Here is a 25,593-nt window from a genome sequence, read left to right as displayed (position 1 = left end):
CCCAGAGCCCCTTCTGTAATTCTCATTGCCCAGTACACAGGTACATAAGTATAGGAGATATAAAGCCCTCTAGGTAAAGTGTTTTAAACAGGAATTAAATTTGAGCTACATTTCAAGCTCAAATATCCATGGAAAAGTGGAGATGCTTAAGATCTTGATGAGTTAGTTATACTGGGGTACTGTTTGTGATCCTGGATACTGGTTTGAGTGCAGATAAATCAAAGATATTAATTTTTATTATGTTTCCATTTGAGAGGTAGAATATTCTCCTGTAACTCTGCATGAGAAAGCTGAAAAACCTGTACAGTACAATGTAGTAAGACTATGTGCTACTCCTATACTTTTCCCAAGGCAACCTAAACCGATCTAAAGGTCTGAAGGACATGAGTTCCTACAGAATCCTGGTATGGCCCCTCTGCACCACCCCCTTTCTTCTACTAGTTATAAAGAGATTGTACAGGAATAAGGATCTCAGGGTTGACGTACATATTCTTATATGAATATTAGTGTGGGATCAGAGCCTTTCACCTATTCAAGCATGTTGTCCTTTCATAAGGAGTCAGGCTTGCAAAATATATTTTAATCTTCCTTAAAAACACCAGGTCTTTCCTTTCTTCAATATTTAATCAATTTTTTCATTGATTCTTAGAGATCAGAGTTACCCTTCAACTTTGCATACCAGATGCCCTCCTTGTATTTTGTGAGTGAATAAGTAAACAGAATTTCAAAACAGGGCTAACAGTTTACACTGGGTAGCAATAAACATGTATTTTGAACTACTTCAAAATATAACAAAGCATTAAGCAGCTCTAGAAAAGAAAGAGAATCAGGATATTTTGATCCAATATCAGCAATCAGATAACTATATCTGCTCCCACAACAACCTTCACTGTTCCCTCAGTAGTCACACTCAATGACTATTTACAACTCATGCACATCTACTTCACCACTATTTCATTTATCATAACGGAGGCAATTGAGGAGAATAATCATTACGAAATAATAAAATATCCTTTAAAAAAAAATCAAGCCTGAGAATAAGATTCAGGGTTTCTATTTTCTGATATAACTTTAGAAATGATTTCATAACTTTATTTGAAAAATGGGTATCATCCAAGTGAATGGATACAATTCTATTTTCTCTACAGCCAGAAAACCAGTATCTTTTAAATAGGAAAGAGTATCCATTTCTTTCTCTTCCCCATCCCCACCCCCAAGGAGTGGAATAAGAGGGAAAAAAGAGATGAAAAAGAACTATAACACCCTTTCCATTTGCTGATGTTACATGCAAAGGGAAATGCTTCCATCAATACTACAACATGCAGCTCTAACTGCTATCTACGTTACTTTTTTAGCTTGTCAAATGATTCTTACATATCACATGATTGTTCTACAAAGATGACAGTTGACAAGAACCATATAAAGTGTTTCTGAATATTTTACACATAAACTATGCTATAGTGAATAACATGCTCAAACAACAATTTAAACCACCCCCTCTCAAAAGCTCCCCTCAAAGACCTACACTTTCATCCTTTTGCCCTGTTCTTAATCCATACAAACTTCGCCGGTAAGGGATCTCCTCAGGATTTCAGGCAACACTACAGCTATCAGCCCAAATCATCCAATTAATCCTTTTAAGGACCCATCTTTAAGTTGTATCTTGAAAGTAAACATTTTTTTGAAATTTATGTTGAAGAGAAGAAACACTTTTGCTCCATGTGGACCTCCTATACACAGAATCATAGAATCATAGAATCGTTTAGGTTGGAAAAGACCTTTAGGATCACCAAGTCCAACCGTTAACCTAGCACTGCCAAGTCCACCACTAAACCATGGCCCTAAGCACCACACCTACACATCTTTTAAATACCTCCAGGGATGAGGACTCAGCCACTTCCCTGGGCAGCCTGTTCCAGTGCCTGAATACCCTTTTGGTGGAGAAATTTTTCCTAGTATCCAATCTAAATGTCCCCTGGTGCAACTTGAGACCATTTCCTCTAGTCCTATTGCTTCTTACTTGGGAGAAGAGACCAACCCCCACCTTGCTACAGCCTCCTTTCAGGTAGTTGTAGAGAGTGATCAAGTCTCCCCTCAGCCTCTTTTTCTCCATACTAAACAACCCCAGTTCTCTCAGCCACTCCTCATGAGACTTGTGCTCTAGACCCTTCACCAACTTCGTTGCCCTTCTTTGAACACACTTCAGCACCTCGATGTCCTTCTTGGAGTGAGGGGCCCATAACAGAACACAGTATTCGAGGCATGGCCTCACCAATGCCGAGTACAGGGGCACTATCACTTCCCTAGTCCTGCTGGCCAAGCTATTTCTGATACAAGCCAGGATGCTATTGGCCTTCTTGGCCACCTGGGCACATTCCCGGCTCATATTCAGCCAGCTGTTGACCAACACCCCCAGGTCCTTTCCTGCCAGGCAGCTCTCCAGCCACTCTTCCCCAAGCCTGTAGCGTTGCATGGGGTCGTTGTGACCCAAATGCAGGACCCAGCACTTAGCCTTGTTGAACCTCATACAGTTGGCCTCAGCCCATCGATCCAGCCTGTCCAGATCCCTCTGTAGAGCCTTCCTACCCTCCAGCAAATCAACACTCCCGCCCAACTTGGTGTCGTCTGCCAACCTACTGAGGGTGCACTTGATTCTATTGTCCAGGTCATTGAGAAAGATATTAAACAGGACCAGCCCCAAACCTGAGCCCTGGGGAACACCACTTGTGGCCAGCCGCCAACTGGATTTGACTCCATTCACCACCACTCTCTGGGCCCAGCCATCCAGCCAGTTTTTTACCCAGCAAAGAGTATACTCGTCCAAGCCATGAGCAGCCAGTTTCTCCAGGAGAATGCTGTGGGAAACGGTGTCAAAGGCTTTACTAAAGTCCTGGTAGACAACATCCACAGCCTTTCCCTCATCCACTAAGTGGGTCAGCTTGTCATAGAAGGAGATCAGGTTACTCAAGCAGGACCTGCCTTTCCTAAACCCATGCTGACTGGGCCTGATCCCCTGGATGTCCCGGGAGTGGGAGCAAACATTGTCATTGTGGTACATCAGTGAAAGTGCCAATAGTCTAGTACACATCAGTCCTAAACCTGGACACAAATATAAGAGCAGAAGCTGGATTTTTGGCAATATGAAATTACTGGGTCTCTTTTTCTTAGAAAATACTCACAGGATAATTGCATACTATTTATTATATCTACATTTTTCATTTAAAGGTACCAAGAGGTTACTGGAACTTAAAGGCTAATTTGCAGCTTTATGATAAAACACATTAGACTTGCCTTCAAGAGATCTAGACTTACATCCCTACTCTTTCACTGCTTGCTGTGTAACCTTGGCTAAGTCATCTTTGTGTTTCAGCTTGCCAGTTTTAACATAACATCTAACTTTGAGATGACATAGAGCTAAAGGTGACTGGATAGAAGACAATAGTACAAGCACAGAGTCCTGCCCTGTTTTAAGATTAGCTAACTTGAAGTCTACTGCATGTCGTGGAGAGCTGATAACAGCAACTTACACGACAGAAAGAAAAACCTGTGACTGAATATCTTGTTTTCCATCACAGAAGTGATAGTGACAGAGAAAGCAGGGAGAATCTCATTCAGTGAATCCTGAATTTTTACCCTTAAAAATCCTTGCTGTTGACAGACCTTGTAAATCTTGAAGAGTTCTGGGAAAAACATTACATATTCAACCAGTGTCGCCATTACAACTGAGACATTTAGCATTTTCCGAATTTGTTCAATACTTAGTTAATAACTGAAGTTAAACATTTGATTAAGCAGCCAATTTTACACATTTCCAAAATACTAATGTTTAAAGAAAAGAACCATCAATCTGTGACTTCACACACATTGGGGGTTTTGTGCTTATCTGGAAAAAAAAACAGTGTGATATCTCACCTGCATCACTGAGATTTACAGACTTTTTACTGTGTTTTTAGTGTCAGGATTAGGTTTTTAACCCCATCCTCACTGTGTTGTTTACAAACTAGACACATCAAGAACACACTCTTCCCAAGGAAGAGTGGTAAACAGGCAGTGTTTCAGTTCACGAGAAAGGCATGACTTACCTTGTGAAAGTTCCTGAAATATGCTGCCTTCTCATCTGGAAATTTTTCTAGCCTCCTGGGTCCTTTACTGGAAGCCTTCTTGAAAACCAACCAACAACGCCTGAAAATCTGCAAACAAAATCAATGGATTATATCAGCTTTTCTTTAAAGGTGGACAGTATCACAAATGCATTCAGCTACATAATTGACATAGGAAAAAATTTTAAAATGACAATATTTTATTTTAAAAGTCTGGAAAATTCTGAGAACATCAATTATTTCTACACAAGCAATCCCAGTTCCTCAATTTATACATAATGATTGTTAGTACTTTGCAGACTTTTTTATTTCATTTTCTTTCATGCATGCCAAATTTGACAATTCCTGAGATGCAAGTAAATCCATGAACTTTGAATATGAAAACAATTATAAGGCTCTCATCAGAGAAAATACTTTCAGAAATCACTCCATGCATTTCTAGCTTTCACATTTATACTCTATTTCTGAGCGTATCGATACCATTGAGAAACATTTATTACAGCTTTTAACAGAATACAGTAATCAGTAGAGCTTGTATACACAGAAAAGAAAGTTGAAATAAGCACCAATGTGACCATTGCTGGACAACAACATCTAGTTCTCTCACTTAGCTTAATAACAAACTTCCTAAGGAAAAACTATGCAGATTATTAAAGTTTGGGAACATAGTGAAAATTAAAATCCTTCTGAAAGCAAAAAACAATATTGTCCTCTTATTTTAATGAGAACCACACTAGATTTTGCTTAAAATGCATTTTTAAGCAATGAGGGTACTTTATTAGACTATTTACCAAGCGTTCTGGTGGTATTGCCATAACCAGAAGTTTAAAATCAGGATTGAATTATCAAATAAGAATACATTTGCAGTTCAAATAGAACTGATTAAGGATAATCCTCTAGACTATTTTATGCAACTAAGGGATTAGATATTAATCTAGTTTTACAATCTATGAAATCTATGGAAATAGTTTACTTCATTCTCTTCTTCAGTACTTGTACAGCTCTATAAACAATTCCATACATAATTTTATATTATTTTTTCCAGAATACACTGAAAAAGAAATACCCCAGTACTATTTAATGGTTCCACTGGCCGTATGTGGAGAAGAGCCTTATTTCTTCAGAAATGCTACAAAATTTAATGACACAGCACAAGAAATACAGTACTATTTAATTTGGATCAGATCAAATACATCTCCCATTTAAAAAAAAAAAACCGAAGAAATATGAGCAGGGAGAGTTAAAATGAGGAGTTTTCCCCTCAGTGTGATGCTGTCTAAACTGAATATAAGCAGTAAATATAGTGTCATTAAAATAATTAAGCTTAATTAGCCACATTCTGATATAAATCTGATATCATAATACATAACACTATCCTGTTGTCACTATCTCAGATGAATGTTATCAGTCAAAATAAATGTTTTCTTTTAAAAACCTACCATTAGACTACAGTATCAATGTGTTTAATTATGAAGATTTTTGGAAGAAAACAGCATTTAATGAAATCCTCTGCAAGTATACTTCTTACAAAGCATGCAAGTTTTAGATTTTTTTCTACTAAGATTGTAAAGTGACAACTGTAAAACTGTACTTCCTATCTCAGAAATTACTTCACCTAACCTGGGGGAAAGCAAAGACAATATCATATCTCCTGAAAAAAATGACATTACACTGTGGGACATCATAAACCGTCTTTATTAGATAGTACTTTCTTCAAATAACATCCTGGCAGTGTTGCAACTTATTTTACCAAAGCTATAGCACTCTTCCCACAGTTCTCTCTTGATTAACCCATATTAACTCTTCACAATGTTATGGTGTGAAAAGCTTCACTTTTGCAGGTAAGACACAGGTAGAGGATATTCACAGTATTTTGACCTTACTAAAAACAATAGCACGAACTGTCCAAAGGTGACATATTTATTCATTTCATAAAAGTGTCACTTTCAATAATACTCCTGGTTCTTCTGGGATCTGGGTTGGTGTTGGTTTTTTTTTTTTGTTTTTTTTTTTTTTTTTTTTTAGTCTATGTGTATTTTCAGTTCATCTCTCTTCCTCTGAGGAAAGTGTTTTCCTAAGAAGTTCTTTATCAAGGTAAAAACCATTGCCTTCATTTCAAATCTTTTATTGATTTCCTTATTTCCATTATCTGCCCTTAATGGTTTACAGTCCTCATAGGCTTCTCTTTAGAAAAACAGATCAACCTACAGTCCCCATCATCAGTGGTGGTGGGTTTTCGCACAGCCACAGAATCCACATTTTACTGATTACCTGAATTTTTGACAGCTGGTGATAAGGTAACAGAAGTTTTGTGTCAATTGACAGAGTAAGTTTTTTTCAGGTTTTTTGTTTGTTTGTTTTTTAATACAGCACAGTCATTTTTTCTTATAATGCAAAGTATCAGTTAGATCCAGTACATCAGAAGTATCCCTAATAAATGGAAAATTAGACGTGCAAAGTCAAGGAGTCAGATTTCTCCCTATGAGGATGAGAATATTTTCCAGATAAAAGGTCATCTAATGCATACTCCAAAGCAATCCCATCAGTGACAAATGAGCAGGGTCTCCTGAATGACAGCTTCAAGTCTTTTGTTCACTGGATATCAATCTGGGACAGTGTGGAAGCAGGTGTGAGGGTTTGCAGCTAAACTGACAAAATTCAAGAGGGAGGCTTTGATCCCCTTATTAGTTGGGGCTTCAAAGTATCTATCGAAGAGGGCTAGTTATCTTTAAACATGCTCCTCTTTAGGCGTTTTCCCAAAGTTCTGCATTGGGGTGAATTCAAAGACTTCAGCATTTAGACTTCAGGAATGAACAGCCCTTGCTTTTAAAGGAGAACACTGACTAGCAAGAGGAGGAAACCATAAAATTTACCTTTAGACTGTTACTGCTTCAATTTATTGACATTGTTTTTTTCCAGGCCTTTAGGCAGAGGAGAGATCTGAAGAATGCAACGGCTCAATGAGGACTCCTGATTTGGTATGTACACACACCAAGGTACATCTTTGTGTTTGGATTTTATTTTTTTAACCTACAATCACTTTTAAAACTGGTATAAACATATAAAGTTCCACTGCATTTCAGCAACATTCTATCTGATTACACCAACAGACAGTTTGTATCTCAGTGTTTGAAAAAGCATTAGCATATGAATTTACCTATAAATATGAATAAATAGGTGCAGATGTGAGCACACAGCAAACAAACATTTGCCTTTCATAAGGCACCTCATTGTTATACAGAAGCCTACTCAATTATTCACGAACTGTGAGATACGCTTTTATCCCTGGCCTAGTTTCAGATGCCATTGCCTGTAATAAAAACTTCTGAAAGACTTCTAAAGTCCTCAGATAATTGGGGTAGCCATTGTGAAAGAAATCAGCATCAGCCCTTTAACAACAGAGAATGAGAACCACTTACAGTGTTGCCTCTATAATATTTAGTATTTCCTGTGAGATTTAAGTGTCTGTTTCTCACACATGCATACTTGAAGAAATGCCAAATATTTGATCGTTTAATCAGTTTTACAGCATTCTTAGATGAGCACTCACTGCTCAGCAAATATGACTTAAAAATTTTGTATGGAGGGCAAACACCACAAAGTCTGACCCTATGCCATTGCTTTTTTTCTGGAGAAATTCAGAAAGATAGCATTAAGTATGTGCTATGTTTAGGTTTCCTTTTATTAAAGTATCAATTAGAAGGACTAAAACTTGTTCAGTACCAACCTGAGAAGGATTCTATTGAAATTACCTGCTGAGTCCATGGCATATCAGAAACTCTTTAAACAATGCCCTTCCTCTCTCAGTTTTACAAGATGGGCAAAACAGAAAAAAAATATTCTTCTAGATCCCACTACCTCTGCAACTATATATCAGTAAGCGATGGCAGTAACTCAGCACACTTGTGGTCTGGTGAGAACTCATTTAGCTGCTCCTTGTAATATCATATGGGAATGATTTTCATTACAATGTACAAGCTTGCAGGGGAGAGTAGCCTTTGTTCCTAAGGATGGACCCTGAGTAGCCTCATCTCCTTAGTGAGATAATAGGATTCCAGACCTGGAACAATATAACCTTATCATCCCCAAATTACTTCTGAAATCTTTCCAGTCAGAAATTTGACTTCCAGTGCTGCTCCATTTCTATTAAGTTTTAGAGATCCCTTTTTTATATTTTACTTGAAACACTGCAATAAATCAATTAAGGATGTAAATCTCTCCATAATCTACTTTTCTTACTTTTTCTTCTGCTTAATTCACCTCTCAGCTCACCTTTCCAGCATGTTCATATTTTTTAATATTCTTGACTAATATATGCAAGAGTTTGGCCTCTGAATGGATCATTATTCTTCATGCTTATATTATACAGTTCTGTTTTGTTGTTGCCATGGTTGTTCATAATAAATCCATTAAAAGACATATTACAGGAAATCCATTGGCTAAATTAGTTTTTTAGAAAGAAGAAAAATTTTTTTCCTTTTCCTGAAATCATTTAAAATAATTGGTTTACAGTGGGAATCTTACATATGATCTTCCATTTTCCAGAGATTTCTAAAGCCTTTTCCTAGCCATTTACAATAAACACTTTTGAGATTAACATTTCTTTTTATCCACAGCTGTAGCTAATAAAGCTTTGCCAGTCATCACTAATATTTAGAGAAGGGATTTTTCCTGACAAGTCTCTACACATTATTCCAGGTATTCCACCTCATGCTCAAAGAAAACAGAAACAAAAAAAACCCTCATGCATTTTTTTCTTTTTTTTTTAATAATGCCAAAAAAGAAAGTTACAACACTATAAGCTTTTTTTTTTCAAACCACTTAAGATGCTCTGAAATCTTTCTTCCCCTATCCAAAAGATAGCACAAATGGCAATAACCTTCTTGAGCATATTGGAAAACGATCTACTTTTCTGCCACTAGCTGTAGAAACATTTCTCTCTTGAGAGAAGCAGCAGTGAGTCAGGTCCTAGTTACTAAGATAAACCATCACTGACCAGGACAGGCACCGAAGCACCGCTCATGGGGCTTTTTGCTAGCATAACCCATCAAATGGTTCTCCCAGGAAGACATCTACATAATAATATTCAGTCCGGCATTTACGTCTCGTTATCTGGAAAGGCTAGTTGATTTCTCCTCCCTGACTTTCCACGTGCAGTTCTCTCCTGTTACACAAGACAACATCTGCAGTGCATGCATTAAAAACACTAAAACACGAAAAAGTTCAAATTTACTTCACTAGTTATCTCAATTAAAAATAGATATTGGTTTTTATGGGGTATGTGAGAGAAATGTGGTATGTTGTGAGCTAAGAAAAAAAAAACCTTCACTCACAAAATAAAGAATGTAGCATTCATAGTAAGAAAAATAAAAATAGTTGTCACAGTAAAGTCATATTTAACCATTGTTTTGACACCCACCACTTTTTGATTTTTCTGTGCATATTTTGGCAAAGGGAGAAGAGATGAGGGGTGACACCTTACTGCTTCAGTGGAACTACACTTGTCACACATTCAAGTAAAATTTAAGAGAAATTGAAAAGCAGTTATTAACTATAAAAAGGTCCAAGAGTAAAATGGGAAGACAAAACCATTCATGCCTCAGCTAAAGAACAAGTTACAGGACATAAGCTATTGCTGAATAAAGTCAATAGAAAACAAAACAAAACACCTCGTCATTGCAATCCACCTACTTGAGTTACCAACACTTTGCATTAAAAAGACAAAAGCAAGTACTGTTCTGGCACTTAGGTTTCTGGGCATCTTTGAAACTAAGATGCCCTAGAAACAGTGTTTTTTCCTCTCTTGAACAGCATTGATTTCATCATCTCCTTTTTTGAAATACAGATACCCCTCTACTAAGCGGGTGCACTCTGGGTAGGAAATTTGGATCCGTATGAAGCAAGAGAGGTGGAACATTACCACACAGCACTGAGCTCCTGAATTAGTGCAGAGGGTGCAGCGTAGCAGGGAATTGAGGTCAGCTCCTGCTCCTTTACCACACCACTGGGAACTCATATATTTCCCAGCAGCAGAGAAAAGATCCTCCACAGTCATCTGACACCCACTCCCCCCCAAAACAGGAGGAGAGGCAAAAAGAACCCCTAGCCCTTCTCAGAAGCATGAGGTTACTTGCTTCTTTCAGCACCTCTGGGATGTGGAGCCAAGACTTTACCACAAGATACAAAAAGCCTTGGAAGGTTTTCTTTTTTTTTAATTCTAACTCTCCACCTGCTCTTGCCTGTTTCAACATATTTTTTTCAAGCGTTACCCAAGTATCTACCACAAAGCAATTGCAATAAAAGTAAAGCTCTTTCAACTGTAAAGCCAGGAAATACCACAAAAAGATCACTAGTAATGCCTTTAATAAAAAATGCTGTCTGAAGGTGTGTTATGAAGGCTATCCAACAGGGAAACGTTCCTCTTATATGATAACCTTGCACATACACTTGAGCTGCATTTTATCGTCCTAATTATGAAGCAACGTTAAACCTGTAGTTTATAAACCTTGTAGTACGACCTTCTGAAACATTATAGAAGACAATTAGGTCTTCGATCATTTTAGTGTCATAGTTCAAATCCTAAAATTTGTGATAGCATTTTTTTACTATTATTATTATTTTCCAGATTGCAAATCTGCTGGCATTTAAAGTTAGGAATAGAAGAAATATAGAAACATCTGCTGCAAACTGTTTCATCTCAGATTAGATCAATCCTTGTGGGCTTGATTGCAGTCAGTGAGAATTAGGATGGTTAGAGAGAGATGATTAGGGACAATTCACCCAGTTATAGTATATATATATGTCATCTTTCTGCTGCCATAACATACCATTATAGATTCATATAGATGTTTATAATATACTATAATTTATGTTCTTATATTCACAGGCTATACATGTAATCCATAAAAAGATTTATTTTATTATTAGAGAGTTCTGTGAAATCAAAGTACATCATAGTAATTTTCCAACTATTCTTATACTAACTAAACTACTGTGTGTATAAACACTTTAGCTATGGAATCTGAAGTCTTTTTTTTTGTGTGTTTAAAAAAGAGTGGTGGATACATATCTGGAAAGATTTGCATGCCATATTCCTGTGAAAAGTGCTATACAATTTTATCAATTTTTAAGCACCCACAGCTTAAAAACTCACCACTGTTATTTTGCTTTGAACTGGCAGCAGGACAATTCAAGGACAGAAGGACTCAGTCTTCACAGCAGTCTGGAGATCAGCAGAATTTATCTCTTATATCTGAACTGATGTTATGGTTATTTTAAAAAATCAGTTCCAGTAGCCATTTTTTGGCATTCTGCATTTCTGAATCAGTTTTGGTAAGACTAACTTCAGTGATTCTTTTAGAGGAAAACTAATACTGTTTGCTTCATGTCTGGCCTCAGAGTAGATGGCAACAAAAAATCAAAACAAACCACAACAAAAATTTGGTTACAACAGTTTTAGCAGGCATCCAGCAGTAAAATCCCAGAACTTGCAATATTTTTAAAGAAATTATTATGGCCAAGAAATCTCAAGCATTTCACTCAACTTAAGTTGAATGTGTAGCCACTACTTAATGAACAATTATGTAGCCAGAATTTGTATACTAAATTTGAGTAATTTCTCAAACTGAACTGGAGTAACTAGCTTATTTCACTCATCTGAAGTTTTTTTGGTGCAAATACCAATTTTTTCCCCACTTTTTACAATGCTTTAATTATTTACAAATAAACATGTCCACTTGAATATGACAAACCACAAATAATGGTTTGATATTCTGCAATGTAAAGCAATATTCACAGAAGAAAAGCTATAACTCCTTTAATTAGTTTTTAATCATATAGCTGTATATTGAAATAATGGAAATACCACTGGAGTAAAGCTTCTTAATTTTTGACTCTTCCATAGAGGAGCTTATTAAACTGAAATGCAACATCACATATTTAGTAGACAGTCGTCACCTTGTTCTTGAAAAAGTTAAAGGCATTTAGCATACCTACAAGGGAACTTAATGCTGAGAAACAGACAAGTTAGAATTATTGAGTTAAATTTCTTACTTACATCTTTATAAAACAAAATTCAGACCTTTACCCACAGTCTGAAATAACAGCCTTTTACATAGAAAGGTGGTATCTATATGCTCAGATCCCTAATATTTTATGTTTTGGAAGGCAGGGATTTGTGAAAATAAGTGTTACAAAATCAAAAACATACAACAGAATACTTTAAAATGAAGCAGAGCTTCCGAACAGAATAGAATTCACAAACATCTGTTCTATATTACTGAGAGACAAAAACTCAAATAATTTTTACAGCTCCAGTGTAGAGGGTTACAAGCTCAAATTCAGCTTCAGAACTCAAAATTATTCTTTAGGTTTACATCAGCTAGTATTTTACCACATCTATCCATACTTTTCTCTACATTATCACACAGAAACCTGTCTTCGCAGAGGTATCACAGTCCTCAAGATGCTGTTGTTTTGACTGATAAAATAAGTGGAAACAGTGTGGTTTCCATGGGATTTAACATAGCTGAGCACAGCACTAAGTCTAAAGCACTTTCCACAAAGAACAAAAATGTGAGCTGAATATAAGTGCTACTGCATGTTTATGTAGGAATATAATTTTTAACAGCAATTGATCCTCAAAGTAGAATAGGAAAGTTAGAGTCTTTTATTCTTGGACGCATTTTGTCATTTCAGCATACATCTAGAAAATCTTGCAAATCCAGCCACACTGATATATATGGGTGAAACCTAACTGTAATCTATAGCTAACTATAATCTATAGGTGCTGCTATTAAATGCCTGGCCACAGTCCCAGGCATGCATGGATGCATGAAATGCATGCAACATGTTTAAATGCAGTGAGACAAAACAATATATAAATGTCAATGAAGAAGAAAAGCCCTTCAAACATCCTCTGATACATTGTACTACAGAACAGAGTACAGATTCTAAAAATGGCATTTATCCATGACATATCATTCAATAAACCTCTGAAGTAACAGCTTGTATGAATCAGTCATGTTGGTTTCCTACAAATTAAATGTATCGTTTTTTATGAACTTACATGTTCTACATTGACTCTCCTTTAAATATTATGACGTCTGCTACATTTTATGCAGAAATTAATTTTCTATAGAAAAGCAGGTGTTCTGCAAAATGAAGCCTGCAGTAGGACTAGAGCAGGACCCTAAAAGTAGTAATGATCAAGAGGATGTCTAATATCAGTGCTGCTTTTTTTAACATTTGATCACCTACATTACTGTAACCTATAGGTTAAATCTCCTCCTGCCAAAGAATCATAGTTTTAACAGATATTAGTGTGCCCCTAAAGACCTTCATTACATCTTACTTTTAACCTAATTGAAGGGGAGGAAAATGAATTAACAGCTAATGGTAAGTGGAAATAGTTAAAAGCTTAGAGTCAGCAAGAATCCTCTGCAGCAGGAATAAAAGGGATACTAAAATTGAGTACTGCAGTGAAATTTTTTTGCAATTCTCATAGACAGAACTACCTGGAATTTTTTAAAGTAAAAAAAAAAAAAAACAAAACCAAAACAAAAATCAAAACAAACACACAAAAAACCAACCTTCATTTTCCCAGGGTCTTAAAGTGTTTAAGAGGAAGATGTATGCAGACAGAAAGATACATATTTCAAATACTTCATTTATTTGTGTTAGTGATTTGCTTTGTGCTACTTATTTTACAATATTTCCTGAAAATCTCTGCTTAAAGATGTTACCAATCTGCTATTACAATGCATCAATATTCCAGTAAATAAAGAAGTAATCCAAAGCAAGAGAAGGATGAGAAAACAAACACTTTTACACACAAATAAGAGAATTTGGAAGAAAAAGCTATAGCCCTTAGCTCTTGTAACTACCAACACCAGTTCTGTTCAGCTTTTGTTTTAACAGCAAATTTTTAACAGATAAAGACAGCTTTTACTCAAAGAAAACTAGCATGAAAGAGCTTTCCTTAGAACTCAAATGCAGCTGGTGTGTTACATTTTGAGCCAGGGTGTTCTGTGCGGAAATGTGCTACTATGGGGGATTAGAACTCATGTTGTTACAACCCCAGGGAAATAATGCAGAGGAAAAGCAGATGGTCTGCAAACCCAGACTTCATAAGTCCAAAAGACCACTCTGAATTCCCTGCTCTGTACCTGTGATAGGTCTCAAAAAAGTCTGCCTTGGAAGTGTTTTAGAGATTCACCCAAAATTTATCCAGGTAAATCTACAGAAGATATGCCAGTGCTTTAGCATGCTTTGGCTTAGACCTGAACCGGTAACACTCAAGGCATCACAGATCAAACATAAATTTCTTTTAAAGGGAAAGATGGTCAGTCTTTCATCTCAGAGGAAAAAAAAAAAAAATGAAACCAATTCCTCCCCTGATCACTTCCACTGATTATTACTAGCTTTCCAGAGTGTGTAGGAGATAGGACCGTCTTTTTACCACCATTTCCCATGTGCAGAAGAAAATTATTAGTCTGCCCAACTGTTGTTATTTATTTTGATATTCCTGTCAGCTGCATATAAATAGAAAAAAATTCTTGATTTTCTATGCTCTGGGGACCACCCGCGGGCAGGAGTGGATAGAAAAAGAGAAAAAAAATATCACAGCATTTCTGGTCAAATCAAACAGACAACCTGTGATACCCTATCCAGAGTACAAACATCTAGCATATTGGTTCAATATTAGCTAACACAAGTCCCTCTTCTCACTTGCAACATTAAAAGTGCAGACAGGCCAACAGCAGAAAATTGTGTCCCTCACATCCCACGACTGCTGAGGTGGTTTCAGCTACAAGATCTGAAGTTGTAATACATATTCTAACATAAAAGCAAAAGAGAGAGAGAAAGAGGGGAGGGGAAATGTTGTGCACTCATTAGTATTAACTCTACCACAAGCAAGATTTGGCTTTGCAGTATTAACTGGTTAATTTTCATATTTTAGTTGTAAAGTTTGAGTGAGAGTTTAAGTGTAAGACTTAAAAAGTAGGAGACTTGTTGCAGATACAGCTTGATTATATAGTGATAGCAATGAGTAAACTCAGAAAACCACAGCAAGTCAGCTTTCTTGCTAAGCAACATTTCCATGCAAAAAGTCAGTAGAAAGCTATAGTTACAAAATAAAATATGCAGATTTTATGGAAAATACCCAGTAGGTTTAATAGAATGATTATCTTTATTAATAGTTACTCTGAATAAGAACATAATATGAATCATAAACTAAAAAAATTTTGTCAAATTCTGTATGATAGATACAGAGACTGTCAGAAAATAGACTAACAACTTTATTGTATTTTTTTGTATTAGAACAGTGAAATAAGCAAAAAGTATTATGTACAATTCTTATCTTCTTCACAGTAAGAATTTATGTATATAGTGCCAGTTGACTGGCTCACCACAGATACTGTCTTACATATCAAGACTCCACAGAAAGTGTGTTTTCTTGAATCATTTGTTTTGTAATGAAGTAATGGGGAAAATTCCCAAACGATTTTAAATACCTTAGAATTAAAGTTTCTGGTTTGGGTGTGGGGTGGGGAGGAGAAACAGGAAGGAAAAAAGGTTTTCAGTGTAGAATTACATAGATGAACACTCATAATCCCAGGCATCCTCACTGAATAATTCAGAGTCTGAGAAGTGTTGTTTATATTTAGATCGTCCGTACATATTAGACAATACATACTGACAGCAGTAGGTAAACTTCAGTCTCTGCATGTTAATCAATATATTTTCTGGTCATTCACCAATAGATGTATTGATGTATTTACATCATAAATAGGACTGTAAATTCACAGTTACATTTATAGTATCTCAGAAATCAATCCAAGCAACTCTTTGTACGTGGCCATAAAAATCTTGCCAGTATACAGACAGATCTAAGTCCAGCACTGCAGAGCAACAATTGCTACACATACTCCCTTTTTGATTTAAAGCCTGCACTTGAAATGACCCAGCTTGCATATCAACCAAAATAGAATTAGGTAAGAGTTGGACACAGATGAATCGGAGGAAATGTGCAAGTCACTGAGCCCTGCCTCCTTCAGTTGTAGAAAGCCACGCAGCAGGTGCTTGCTAATTTTTGATCTGCTTCTCCACCCATCCCACTATTAATACCCAAGGAGATATTTGAAGTCTGACAGTTTTTCTTGTCCTCATGATACTACCTCACTAGGATAGAAAGAATTTCCTTCCTGAGAGGTAGCAGGGAAAAAAAAAATACTGGACATTTTACACTCATAATTCTTTTTTTCAGAGGTGCTCAGTGGCTAATACACAACCATCACGCTTTGGAGAGCTGGCTTTTATTGTGATTTAATTTATGAGCCTTGTTCCAGCAGAAATTTTAATTTTTGCAGCTAACATCTGCATGAATGGATTTTTGCCTTTGTCTCCAAATCACTTGTTTTAGTATGTTCTTTTATTGGCTTTTGTATTTTTAACATATATTATAATGAATCTATCAGCAAGAAGATCCGTTCAAGTGCAGACATGGTAGTTCAATACAGCGTTCACCAGTGAACTCACAGCATCGGGTCACAGCAAGACAGTCACTGTGATATTCAGTAGCTGAGGATGCTGTACCATTTTACTTTTTGATGGCAGAGCCTTTTGTTCTATTTCTCTTTAGAAGGATCCAACTCTAGTCTTTTCAGAATGGTATGTAATTTCTCCTTCAGCTCCTCTGCCTTTCAAATTAACAAGTTCCTGCTTCCTATTGTTTTCCCTCAGGTCTTAAGTGTGCCCTGCTGGACTTTAAATATCTTTCAATAATCACCTTAAATGAGTTCAGTCTTGGTTTATGATGAATTTAAACTCTAAGACTTTATAAATGAATAAAATATTACATAAATGGAGCTGATTCATAATGAAACACCAGCCATATTTACAGGGAAAATTTTTGGCTTTCACAGAATTCTATTTTTCCCCACTGTTATCTTTGTTATTGCCACTATCTCTGTTGTTGCATATGACAGGAATTCCTTTCTACTATTGTGCTGGTTTGGGCTGGGATAGCGTTAATTTTCTTCATAGTAGCTAGTATGGGGCTATGGTTTGGATTTGTGCTGGAAACAGTGTTGATAATACAGGGATGCTTTAGTTACTGCTAAGCAGTGCTTACACAGAGTCAAGGCCTTTTCTGCTTCTTACACCACCCCACCAGCGAGTAGGCTGAGGGTGCACAAGAAGTTGGGAGTGGGGACACAGCTGGGACAGCTGACCCCAACTGACAAAAGGGATATCCCATACCATATGACATCATGCGCAGCATATAAATCTGTGGGAAGAAGAAGGAAGAGGGGGACATTCAGAGTGATGATGTCTTCCCAAGTAACTGTTACACATGCTGGAGCTCTGCTTTCCTGGAGCTGGCTGAACACCTGCCTGCCTATGGGAAGCAGTGAATGAATTCCTTGCTTTGCTTTGCTTGCATGTGTGACTTTTGCTTTACCTGTTAAACTGTCTTTATCTCAACCCATGAGTTTTCTCACTTTTACCCTTCCGATTCTCTCCCCCATCCCACGGGGGAAGGGGTGAGTGAGCGTCTGTGTGGTGCTTAGTTGCTGGCTGGTGTTAAACCACGACAACTATGAACAGTCTCAATTCTTTTGTTATTAGCATCATAACAATTGATAAATATTATTAGCAGTAGTAATTGTCTCACAGGATATGTTCCAGGAGATATTCTGTGCAATACCATAGAAGAATCTGCTTATTTCCATCCTACACATGTAGCTGAAGTCTCCTATTTTTAAACATTAGCAGACTTCATTGTATAACAATACTTATTTTGGTGTGAAGTGTTTTAAAATATTTTGCAGATCTTTTTGATGCTCCTATCCTTGTTTCTGAAGTCTGCAAAAACATCATTAAAAAGCAGTTTTTAAAGGTATAGACATTGAAGACAGGAGGTTTTAGGGGTTTTCATTTTTTCTAAACTTAGTCTTTTAAGAAAGTAATAGCATAGCTATACATTACATGGTTTCCATGTTTTATTTATATTAAACTTTTCCAGTCATCTTTTGCAGATGAAGGGCTTGCTATTTACTTATCTGCATCACAAAAGGGAGTGAGAGTAATATTCCCACCAACCACAGGCAGAAACAGGAAGAGAAGAGCAGTGGTCTGTTTCACAAAACTGAATCAAGTTTGGCTTCAGCATACTGTTGTTAAGATGGGTGGTCAAAATTACTTTGAATAGGTCTACATGAGTATTTTCCCAGTTTCTTTTCAGAATTTTCTTTCTTGCTCATTGCTAACAAAAATTCACAATCAAAACACAGTAAAAAATTAACAAAATAATAATTTTATATATATAAGATATAGCTACGCAGATCAATACTAGAGCTGATCTTTTGGAAAAAATCTGTCTAGAAGCACAGTAGTATTAATCTTTTTCTATCCTATATCTTGCTTGCAAGAGCCATTAGAATTGTCCTGACAGAATTTGCACAAAGTAGTCCACATATATTCAGCTTGTCTTTCCATGCTCTTCAGCATTCAGAAATTGTGAGAGGGTCACAATTTTTTTATCTTAATTTTTCATTCTAGAAGTCTTCGAACAACCTCCAATTAAAATTGAAGCATTATATAACCCTTGAACCCAAAGAACTAGTTAACCTAGGACTAACTAAAATATTTACAGTTCCTTTGGATAATCATTATTTTTTGTCCATCACAAACTTCGGATTAGACCATGTTTTAGGCTTAGTCTTAGTGTCTTAGTGTTTAGTTAAAATGTGATTATTTTAAAATAGAAGTTAAAAGTTCTCTCCCCTCCCCTCCATGTCTACAAATAGAAAAGAACTGTTTAATTTATTAAAGAAAATAATAAGCCTTTGATGTTTTTTCAGGAAAAGCAAGAAACTGTAAATAAATAAATAAATAAATAAATAAATAAATAAATAATTCCCCAGTGACCCATAAGCTAATTCAGTAACACAATACAACACATACTTAATTCTTTAAGGGCGTGCATGTTACGTCATTCTACCTGTCACTGTTCCTTATAACAACACTGCACCACTTCTCCAGAGATGTCAGTGGGTGTTTGTTCTAAAAATACACCAACAATTAAATGTCTGAGCATCTGCATGTGTATACCTTTACTCAGAAGCTTTATTGGAGGAAATGTATATCCTCAAAATGAAGGCACAGAAGATGTCAAAATTTAACTAATTTATAGGCACCCCAATTGGAAAATTCATTAGCACAGAGGATTTAAACAAAGTATATGTTATTAAAAAAATAAGCACTTGAAAACTTTGCTGAAGTTCTTCATTTTTAAGGCAGCGCTCTTCCCGATGTTGCCACTGGTGATTAAAATTTCTTAGAACTATCATAGACATGGTGTGTGTCTTATAAGAGAGTGCTTACATTAAGAAATCTATTCTAGTATTCCTTTCATTACTACTGCAGAGGACTCCTGCAAACTGTGAACAGGAAAAGTTTGATACGATGGCCGAGATTATTTTAAAATTACATACTAGTAGTTAACAGTCCCACTCAGGGGTGTTGTACTAGCTGACCTCCATGATCCTATGAATAAGTGAATTAATGACTAAATGCAACCTTAAATGTTTACATTTTCTTTTAGAGCCAAGTTTAGTTATATTTTTCTTTGCAAAGAATTTCTGAAGAAAACCAACCTGGAGAGCTCTTTCTCTAAAGACACAGCCTTTTTATTCTTCTCAGTTTTGCCCTTTATTCTCTTTAAAATTGGATTTCAATGAGCCAGAGCAAAATCAGTCCAAAGAGCCTACAAAAGGTTTTGCCACTTGTAGACCCTGGAAGCAGGGCTCTCAGGCAAAGGCAAATGGTTGAAAGGTATCAAAGCAGTCTTCTATCAAGGTCTGCTTCTGAAACTGTAGAAAGTATTAATACAGTGGGATTTTCCCAAGCCAACCTTAGTCTCCTCTTTCCATTCCCGCTCCCCCATTCTTTCATTGCTACCTTCTTCTCAGCAACAAAATTTTCATCACTTTTTGGGAGCAGTAACTTAGGAAAGCAGCTCTTTCCCCTTTTAAGATTGCAAAAAGGTCTGAAATTCAGCTTTCTCCCTTCCAAATAAAGGACTTCCTAAAAAGCTTAGGTGTTGTTAACTTTAATGACAACAAAAAAAGGTCAATGAACTAAAGTAAGGGTCTTTTAACAATGGTTGTGGTCCACTATATAGCTGTAAAATAGGATTACAATGTAATGTGGATTAACGTTTAGTAGTTTCTAAAGAAAAGTTTAGTGTTGCTTTGTCTAGAGTAAAGATATGTAATTCCTTCTTTATAATCCATCATGCTTTATTCCTCCAAGTCGCATAATTCTCTGACCTCATCTCTTCCGTCTAAACATAGCACAGTTCAAAACATGCATGCAGATGTCGGGCTCTGAACAAAAGCTGAATAGAAATTAAATTTCAAGCACTGGAATGGTAGTTTCCGTTCTTCTGAAAGTATGAAGGGAAAGAAATAACTCTGTATCTACAATCTCAGTTTAATCTGCTATTACAAGAATGCGTGTTTTTATTTTCCACTATACCATGTACTCTTTGTTCACAAGTTTTTAAGTTTTGATCACATCATCAAGATACTTGTATCAAGATGTCTCTGGGAAAGTTCAAAACTTGTATCTTTTACTCTCAGTCTAGGATAACCTGTACCCTGCACACATTAACTATGACCATTTTATTAAATTTTACAGAAGAAATAGTATATGGCTAGCATATGGGATTTTAAATTAAGATTTTTTTTTGTAATGGTACTTTTCTCACCTTTTCCATGTCATGTTTTAGGAGAAGCACTGAACAAATGACAGAGTGTTTACAGCCTTGCCACTATTGCAGCAGTGGTTTTGATGACAACATCTACCATGAAGGTTACACCACAACCTAGGCTAGAGAGGCCAGAGGCTCAACCTAGGCTAGAGTGGCTCAAATCAACTGCTTTCTGTCAATTTCAGAAAGGTACTTAACACTTTGCAAACTAGAAGTTGGAGTTTCATTGATCTTAAAACATTCCTCTGTTGCATTTCTAACATTTTCATTACCAATCCAGGAGTCCTAAGTGTCACAACACTGACAGTGGTGTGACTCCATGGATGTAAATTATTGCTTGAAAAGAAAAGAATTGGCTTCTAAGCATTTCAGAAAACTAATTTCCTGCATGTCATCTGCAACTAATGACAGCTGAATGAATAAGGCAAAAACTTTTGTATGAAGAAGACACCGAGGATGAATAACTAGATTTTGATTCTTTCATTTTTCATCTAAACAACTACAAGTATTGCAAAAGGCAAGCATAGCAAGTTGCTTCAAGCTATTGACAGGTTGTCAGATGCACCAGAAGTGATAAAATAGTTCAAAAAAAATTTCACATTTTCAATTCCCGATAGTAGATTCCTTTAAGAAAATATGACGGTGGTAAATATGTAAATAAAGAGAGATTGGCTGTTCTTCTTTTCATGTTACCTTACTTCTGTTTTCTTGCTCACATATAAATATTCTCCACAACCCAGGGAAGCAACTTTTCACAGTTAAATAAAAACTGGACAAAACAATTTGATTTCTGAGAATTAGAAGGAAATCAGCACTAAATTTTTGTTTTGTCTCAATGAAGAATCATTTTTCAGATAGAATGAAATAATTAACATTTAGTCTCCAGAGAAGACTCACAGATCGTCCAAGTCTGAGTGTAGGGGAATTTTGCCAGTGGAAATGGCAGCTTACACCTTGCTTGTTTGAAAGCTGGCACTTCAGTTGTCTTGTTTAAGAGCAAGAATTTCACCTCTGGACCTGAAACTTTGCATCTAATCAAGCAGCAATGATTAAAACATGGAAGAGAAAGAGGTCCAAGGAAGTACACTTGTGATCTTGTGAGATGGTCAGCTACCCACTCTACTTGGAGGCAGTCACACCAGGCCTCATGGCTGAAGGCCAGGATGGTTGTCCACAAAAAAAAAAAAAAAGCTAGATTCATCATTATCATTCAGTAAAACTCAGAGGAGAGTTATGACTCAGACGCACATTTTGTATAAGAATTAGCTCTTGTAGCTATAGCGAACAACGCCTAAAAATCATTCATCTCGTATGTGAATGATCCTGTTCAGACCCACAGGACAGATATTTCCTGCATTGCAGTAAAACAAACAGAGTGTAAGTCTCATAAATGACCATTTCTCTTCTTTCCTGTATTGTTTTACAATACTGCCCTCCCTCCAACAATTTCTTTAGTTAATCCTTCCAAACCAAGCAAAACAAATGTATGACATAACCTCTTTCCCTGTATGCACACACACACAGATACTGAACCAGAAACTTCAAACTACATGATTGCTGGTAGTTCCTTCTTCCATGACTTTGCTAATTCCTTGAATTTAGTGAGGAGAACTTGTGCTTACAGCTTACTGGAGAATAATCATCCAGTTTCATGGGAACTGAAAAGGTAGGACAACAGGTTATTTATGTAAGCTCTGCTGTAATTTGACATCCCTGTTGAGTGCCCTAATTCCTGGGTTTAAATAGTTTTGTCTTGGATCATTCTGAATCAGGCACAGAACCTGAACCTCTCAAAATTCAGACAAGTGCTTAACTGATCAGCTGTACAAAAAAAAACAACCCACCAACCAACAAAAAACCCCCCAAAACCCGGATGTCCTGAGGTATTAAAAACATCTCAATTAACTCATAATTAAAGTCAAGGTTTGGTGTATTTTTATTTTTTCCTTGTATAGATACAGTAGCCTAGAGATTTCTCCCTCATTTATCTCTGCGTTGGATCTGGCAATGAAGCATAAATGCTGAACTGGTGGCATCACAGCCATTTCCATGGCAACACACCAATTTCCCAAGCACCATCGTGGCTCTACTGCCACTGAAAACCAAAAGAAAAGCAAGGCTGAGGGAATGTTTGTCAAGCGTTCAAACACAGCACTAGTATCAAGTACCCTCTTAAAGTAGACCAAAGGTATTCTATACCTTCAGCTAGAATACTGGCACAAATACTTTTAAAAACCAAGCAAACAAGTGTTTGGGTTGGTTTATTTGTTTTTAAGTTCTTTAGTTATTTCCAGTAAACCTCAAACAGTGAATGGATGACTACTTCAAAATAGATACTTTATTTTATTGTTCATTCCCATTCCTTACATCATTTGTATCACAACATAGATTATCTAAATAAGGGATGACATCTTCACATGCTTTACTGCAGTAGCATTCAATATAGCCCTTAGAGGATACAAGAACACAAAGTATACTAGGTTTTAAACATGAAGTTGATTTAAAATTTCTTTGCCTACTGCTGACATTCATTATTTACTAAACAACACTAACAGCAAATTGATATTCACAAGAGCATAGTTTTCATTATTAGTTAACAAACAAAAAAGCTCTGGAAGAAAGCTACCACGTTAATAACGAGATCATAATTGCTGAAGGTACCAGTAAAATTAAAAAAAACAAAGAAACATGTAATACCACCTTTTTTAGCAAAACATCTGAACTCTGATGAAATTTAAAAATTGTATGTTTTTCCAAGAATGCTCCATAGAGTATATTTCTTAGAAGAAATCTTAAAGCTAATAAAAAGATCATTTGACTACAAATTGTTATGCCTTCAATACACCCAAGCCAATTAATCACTGTGCTCCTATCAGAGCATTTTGAATACATTATACGTTGACAAGTTGCCTACACAATAGCAGCCTTGCAACAGAAAGTAAAAAGCAAAAGGAGGAAAAATTAATAACACATTGAACACATGCTCTGTCTTCCATAGAGTCTCCTCTGCCTTTTACAGAACTGTTCTGAATCAAACCTCCATACTTTCCTTCTTCCCAGCTCACATCTTTACAGTTCCAGCCCAACCACATACCTACCCAAGAGCCAGCACGAGTTTTTTCTCACGTCCTGTAACCCTTTCATGGATTCACAACAACAACAAAAAAATCAAGTCTTGAAAGCCTTTTTACAAGAACCAAGTGCTTCCAGTGGAACTCAGTTAGCCACAGGTAGTTCAGTGAGCTCATCTTAAACAGCTAGCCATCCCACACCATTTAATACACTTCTGTGACTAAAGGAAATCCCTGCATTAAAAGATGGGTTTATAACCAAATTAGGATATTTCTGTCAGTCAGGTAAAGAACAACATGGATCATTTTCAGTATTATGTATCACACAAAACCCTGTTTTGATGCTTTGATTCACAGTGCCTGGTACCTTAAAAGATAAATGGTTCTCCTCTTCTCTTACATGGAAAAAAGGAGAACTGGTATGACAGCTGAAAATGTTTTTGTGTTGCAGGAAGGTTATGATTTGCAACCCATGTTTTATTTGATAGTGAGGGAACTTCAACAAAAACTGTAAGTGAAGTCAAACTTCATTCTTAACATATCAGAAACGTGTCTGGAAGATGTCTGAGCTGTGGTATGAATCTACTAGTCAGGCATTGGAACAGGCTGCCCAGGGAAGTGGTTGAGTCTCCATCCCTGGAGGTATTTAAAAGAAGGGTAGACGTAGTGCTCGAGTACATGGTTTAGTGGTGGACTTGGCAGTGCTAGGTTAACGGTTGGACTCAATGATCTTAAGGGTCTTTTCCAACCTTAATGATTCTATGATTCTATGAGTCTACTCCATTTACTGCACCCTTCCTATTTCCTTATTTGCTGAGCCCTACCTCCTCTTATCCCATCCTCTCACCCTCCTATTCCCTCCAGTTTCAGCTCAGCACTATGAACTTATTTGACCTCATTACTTTTGTTCTCATTGCACTCAGTCCCATACTTCAGGCATGCATTCAAGGTCCAAACCTTCCCAGCTCACCTCCACTCATTCCAGACCATTTCCCACCTGCCTTGTCTAGGAAAGCAATGAGAAGCTCACCCCAGTTTCTGGCATGATTGCCTTTAGCGTTTCATAGATTTGTTGTTGCTATAGCACTAGACTTAATTTTCTATTTTAGACATGTAACACTGGGAACTATAAATATAAAAAACAGCAGTAAAATCTTCACACATTTAGCTATGGTTTTGCCTTGAAATTATATGAAAAGTCAAATAATGTAATTAAGAAGATATTTTTCAGGTACTACAAATGTCATCGTAAATATTTATTCATCTTCTTGGTTTTTATTTTAGTCTAAGACATAGGTCCCTGATCCGACAGCTGCTGTGACCCAACAGCCTGAGAAGGAAGTCAGTATTAAGTTGTGAGAGCAAGATAATAACTTCATGCAAAATTATTCTCACTGTTCATTTTTCTAAAGAGCAAAATCATTAAAAGTACAGCATAATGCTCTGTAATTATAATCTAAGTCATTTCCCCTGTTAAAAATACATTCTAATTGCTTTAAGTGAAAACACATCATTACAACTTCCCTTGAAAGGGGAACTAATAAATAGATTAGTAAAATCCTACAGTCAGTACATTAAATCATGTTTATTCATTCAGCTGAGACTGGAACATGTAAAGTACCTCTTCTTATGGAAAGACACA

General features: G+C 36.4%; 1 protein-coding gene across 1 annotated transcript in view; it reads right to left on the bottom strand.

Annotated features, from left to right (window-relative positions):
* DOK6 (docking protein 6) overlaps positions 1–25,593 on the bottom strand; it is a 261,432-nt gene that overhangs the window by 157,132 nt on the left and 78,707 nt on the right. Inside the window, exon 2 of the mRNA XM_087757545.1 lies at positions 4,083–4,190. Within this exon, the coding sequence (XP_087613671.1) occupies positions 4,083–4,190 (108 nt within the window). The remainder of the gene's footprint in view (positions 1–4,082; positions 4,191–25,593) is intronic.

This window comes from Nipponia nippon, unplaced genomic scaffold (genome assembly GCF_047370975.1).
Source record: "Nipponia nippon isolate SJK-2023a ecotype South Korea unplaced genomic scaffold, ASM4737097v1 scaffold_1, whole genome shotgun sequence".
Lineage (NCBI taxonomy): Eukaryota > Metazoa > Chordata > Aves > Pelecaniformes > Threskiornithidae > Nipponia > Nipponia nippon.
Note: the sequence above shows the minus strand (reverse complement) of the source record. Positions and strands in the feature narration are given on the sequence as shown.